Genomic DNA, 4,889 nt, shown 5'->3' with positions numbered 1-4,889 from the left:
GGTGGCTGTGGCGTGGTCCTGATGACCTCGCTGGTGGCTGTGGCGTGTCCCTGTGTTCAAGCAGGATGGCTGGGAGGTGTGACCTGGGGTCCAGGCTGTCCACTCTGCTGCTCTGAAGTCTGGCCGCTTGGCTGGCTTCTAGGAAGCGTTTCTGGGGACCCTTCCTGACCAGGGAGGCTGTCGTCTCACCTGGCTTCTGTGTTGCTTGCCCTGGGGCTGTGATCAAGGCTGTTAGGTCTAAACTTTAGTGTCTGTATTTGTGAAGAGCTCACTTTGTTTTGGTGGTTTAAAAACTCCCTTTTGAATCCCAAGAGGCAACAAAAGAGGCTCCGAGACATCTGTGGAGGCCGCGTGAGCAGAGTCACACACGCCGGGGACAGATGGGCAGTGGCATGGCTGCTGTGTTTAGTCACAGTGTGCTGTTGAGGCTGACGAGCGGGCTCACTGGGTGAGGGTGCTTGCAGCCAAGCCCGATGGCCTGAGTGTGATCGCTCGGGCCAGTGCATCGCACTCTGATGTCCCTGTGCCCCAGGGAGGACACACGCACACTCGTACACATGTGTGTGTGTGTGTGTGTGTGCAAATAGCACTGACTAAAGTATGATTTACGGAAGGTTTCCAGAGAGCATCGTCACCTGCTGTCTAAAGCAGCCTCCTCTTTTGCCCTGTGACTTTAACACTTAGAATCTGCTGCGGCCAGCGTTCTCTCTGCTGTGGCCCGCTCTGCTCTGTGTGAAATGGGCAGCCACCGTGTCTTAGGGAAATGACCACACGCAGTGTGGGGGTGACGCCTGGCATCATAGCCCTTAGACTGAAGCTAGCCTGGGTTACGTGGTTTCCGGGCCAGCCTGAGCTAACGGGCAAGACTCTGTCTCAGCAAACAATCAATCAGTGCTTCCTTGTTATTTCTTTCCTTGGTGGCCGTGGTGGACGGTGAAGTGGGCCGAGTCAGGCAAGCAGAAGAGGCCAGAGCTCAAGCCGGTCACAGACCGGTGTGAAGCTGCCCTGTGAGGAAGAAGGGTAGCCATGCCCCTGGTCCCCAACAGGCTCCTTCTCTTCCCACCCCCCCTGCAGGCTTCCCGGAGAAGGCCGTGGCTCACTACCAGCAGGCCATCCAGCTGAGCCCGCACCATCATGTGGCCGTGGTGAACCTGGGCCGGCTCTACAGGTCCCTGGGGGAGAACAGCAAGGCGGAAGAGTGGTACAGACGGTACAGCCCCTCCTCCCTCTAGGGCTTCCCACGGGCGACTACTCACTGGGCAGGCGGGCTTCCGGGACACAGACTCCCACTTCCAGAAAGGCAGGACAGCGAGCCAGGCGCTCACAGTGACCACACACGCACACACGCACACAAGCATGCTTGCATGCGCATACTGGGAAGGCCACAGTGCTCGTCGAAGTTGGAGTTTTCTGCTTTAATTAGTTCGGTTTTCTGGAGCTGCCGTCACAGCTGACGCTGCCACATCGGCTCTGGAAATGGACACGGCTGCGCTCTGTCAAGGCCTGCAACAGCCATTGCACTGACACAGACTCCTGAGACCAGGAGTGGCCAGGAAAAGGGTCACTGGAGGTGTACACGAGGGACACAGCATGGCCCTGACCACAAACAGCCTGAATCCCAGCCCGCGCCTGCGGCCGTGTCCGGGTGGACCAGGAGCCCTGAGCCCCGTTTGCCTCTGTCCCACAGCGCCCTGCAGGTGGCCCGCACAGCCGAGGTCCTGTCACCCCTGGGCGCGCTCTATTACAACACTGGCCGCCACAAGGAGGCTCTGGACGTGTACCGGGAAGCTGTGGCCCTCCAGCCTGCCCAGCGGGAGCTCCGTCTGGCCCTGGTGAGGAGGGGAGAGGGTGCCGGTGCGAGGCCACAGCAGAGCTGAGCACTATGGAGCAGAGCTGGAGGAAGCTCAGCCCGGCTGGGGAGCTCTCGCGAGCTCTGCCACACAGGGCGCAGGCGCCCTTCCCAAGTGACTTCGGCGTTCCCGACGGGCAGCCAGGCAGCGCCGGGTACCAACGGGTCTTCCCTGGAGTGCACAGGCCCTGGTGTCTACCTCCTGGCGCCAATCTAAACCAACCTGACCAAAATACAGCCCTGTGGAGTCCTGGACCCAGACCCAGTAGTGTGGACCCTTGGGTGCATGCTCGCCACGCCCTCGTGTGTGTGTGTGTGTGTGTGTGTGTGTGTGTGTGTGTGTGTGTGTGTGTAAGGGCACAGGAGCGTAGGGCCGGTGCTGTTTGCCTTGCCTCCTGCTGGCGCGATGGCTTGCTGGAGACGCCACCGCTTTCTCTCTAACCTACCTCCGGCGAGGCTGCTCTAAGCAGGATGTTCTCTCACAGAGCTGCAGTGCTGTGGCCACGCTCAGGGCAGGCAGCACCTGCAGCGTGTGAATGTCATGCTCTGAGACTTGTCACCTTCGTACATTCGCTATGTCAATCAGGCTGTCAGGGAACCACCCCTCGCACGGTTGGTGGCCCTTTTCAGGCTGCCCCCGCTGAGCGCCAGGCGCCTCCTAAGCGTGCCCTGTGGCTCTGCAGGCACAGGTCCTAGCCGTGGTGGGCCAGACCGGCGAAGCCGAGCAGATAACCAGCCGCATCGTGTCCGAGGAGCCGGGATGCCTGGAATGCTACCGCCTTCTGTCGGCAATCCACAGCAGGCAGGAGCACCACGACAAGGTACTCTCCAAGTGTGTAGCCACCCAGAACAGGCAGGACTGCCAGGACGAAGGGGAGGGCCCTCAGGGCCATGGGGTAGAAAATAGTGCAGATGAGCCTCCGTGTCTACAGGCCGGGAGTCCCGACAGCCTGGCCTGCACCCTGCCCCTGGAGCTTTCCTCGCTCTCACCTGCCCACACATCTTAAACAGCACATCTGGGCTCCTCTGTGGCTTGCAGACACTTTACCTCACGGTTACAGTTGGTTTCTGGCTGCCCAGCCCCGCATGCCCTCCAGCTCCCCAAGTTCTAGTGTTTGCTTGCAGTTCTCACATCAGCCCGGGCAGGCAGAACTGTCAGGCCCTGCATCTTCGTCTCCATATTGAAAAGTCACACAACCCTTAGATTCACGAACCTACTCAAGAGAGTATTTGTAAATGCCTGCCAAGTGGGGTAGACTCCGCAGGACACTCCAGGCACGAGGTGGGGTGGAGAAAAGGCAGCCCTGGTCCTAGGGAGCTTATTTAGGGAGGGAGACAGAGACTGGTCAAGAAGTCACAAGACAGGTGACTGGTGAGATCCGAAAGAGGGACAGCAAGCTCCTGAGAGTCCAGCACCTGGCTAGGTGGGGTCATGTTTCCACAGACGGAGATGTGGAGGTCTAGAGAGGGAGAGGTCAGTAAACGAAGGGCAACCGAGGAAACAGAAACAGGTGTGCCTAAGGCTCGATGGGTGGGGAGACAGGGACAGAGCACACAGTTCAGATGCAGGCCTGACTAGCCCCGTCCTGCCCACCCCCACATACGCACCTGGGGAAGGCCATGGTCCCGGGCAAACTATGGAGCCTCAGCAGAAGGGCGGAAATTTGCTTCTAAGCAATGCCTGTGTACAGAGCCAGGCCAGGCACCAGGCAGGAGAGGTCCAGAAGGAAGGGTGATCAGGGCGAACCCCCTGCAATTGTGCAGCCTTCTCGGAAAGTGTAAAGATGTTTGCTCCTTGCTCATACCTGAGTGGGGAAGCTGAGGTATAAGGAAATGTTTATGCTAGTAATTGGCAAGGAGAAGATGGGAGTGCAGAAAGTCCTGTGTGTGTCAGGTGTCACACTGGCTGACCGTTGTGAACCGAGGTGTCAGTGCTAGTCTTTAAGCCAGGCTCCTTCATCTGCTCCTCATGACTCCTTCCTTCCTGCTGCTGCAGGCACTGGAAGCCATAGACAAGGCTCTTCAGCTCAAGCCCAAGGACCCAAAGATCATATCTGAGCTTTTCTTCACGAAAGGAAACCAGCTAAGGGAGCAGAACCTTCTGGACAAAGCTTTTGAGGTAAACTAAATAGGCTGTGGTCACAGTTACAGGTTTGAAGGCCCACCGCACCGGGTAAGGGCACCTGGGCCTCCGATGGCTCCCAGAGTGGCCTCGTCAGTTCACCGTGGTACAGACTTGCTTCACTTAAGCCTCTGGTGTGAGACTCACACAGCCCTCTACATTTTCTTTGCGTTCTCATGGATAGAAAATATTCAAAGTGTTTCATGCTCAGGGATTCTCCAGAGCCCACCTAGCCGGTCTGTTTTGTCTACAAGAGCCCCTGTCACAGCAGGGCTGGCGCCCACGTAGCTGTGAGCGCGCACATGTCTGACACCTGCCGCCTAGATTTCCTCTTCTTCCTCAGGAGCCCTCCTCTCGGAGCATCCATGCTGAGCGGCTTTTCTTCTGAAGCTCAGTAGCACTGCATCAGGGATGGCCCGATGGCTCATGGGTAAAGGCACTTGTCTCCAAGCCTGACCCCTGGGACCCACACGGTGGACGTTGGTGTCTGTCCACCGTTTGCAGCGACATGCATCACCTCCACAACCACTAACGGGTCTAAAAACATGACCACGTCAGCAGGGTGTGGTGCTGTACCTGGAGGCAGAGGACCACAGGTTCAAGGCCAATGAGCTTTAGGGCAATAAAGCTATAGAGAGATTCTGTCTCAAAACAAACACGTTTAAACACTTCCTCTTTAAGGGGCCAGTCATTTGCCTCAGAGCAGCCAAAATTATAGAAGTGTGCTGCCACAGTTCAGCTTTGAGGAGCTGCAGAAAGGCAGCAGAAGGACGGGCACCGGGTCCCATACAGTGGCATAAATGACACGGGCGCGTTGCTTTGGGGGCTTAGCGGCAAGTTGGGGCTGCGGGACGATGGGCCATGGTTAAGCGCTCCGGAGAGCACGTCAGGTTCTGGGATTTGTCTTTATCCCTTTCG

At 57.8% G+C, this 4,889-nt stretch overlaps 1 protein-coding gene across 1 annotated transcript; it reads left to right on the top strand.

The window, feature by feature from the left end:
- Positions 1–1,074: 1,074 nt before the first annotated feature.
- On the top strand, positions 1,075–3,968 carry LOC129685782 (protein O-mannosyl-transferase TMTC1-like; the record flags this gene model as incomplete). Its single annotated transcript, XM_055619289.1, has 4 exons — positions 1,075–1,210; positions 1,688–1,832; positions 2,533–2,670; positions 3,846–3,968. Coding segments are annotated over 4 exons (542 nt in total), but the record flags the coding sequence as incomplete, so codon positions are not given.
- Positions 3,969–4,889: the final 921 nt, after the last annotated feature.

The sequence above is a fragment of the Psammomys obesus genome, unplaced genomic scaffold, assembly GCF_907164565.1.
Source record: "Psammomys obesus unplaced genomic scaffold, mPsaObe1.curated_primary_1811, whole genome shotgun sequence".
Lineage (NCBI taxonomy): Eukaryota > Metazoa > Chordata > Mammalia > Rodentia > Muridae > Psammomys > Psammomys obesus.
This window is presented reverse-complemented; position numbering and strand designations above follow the sequence as displayed.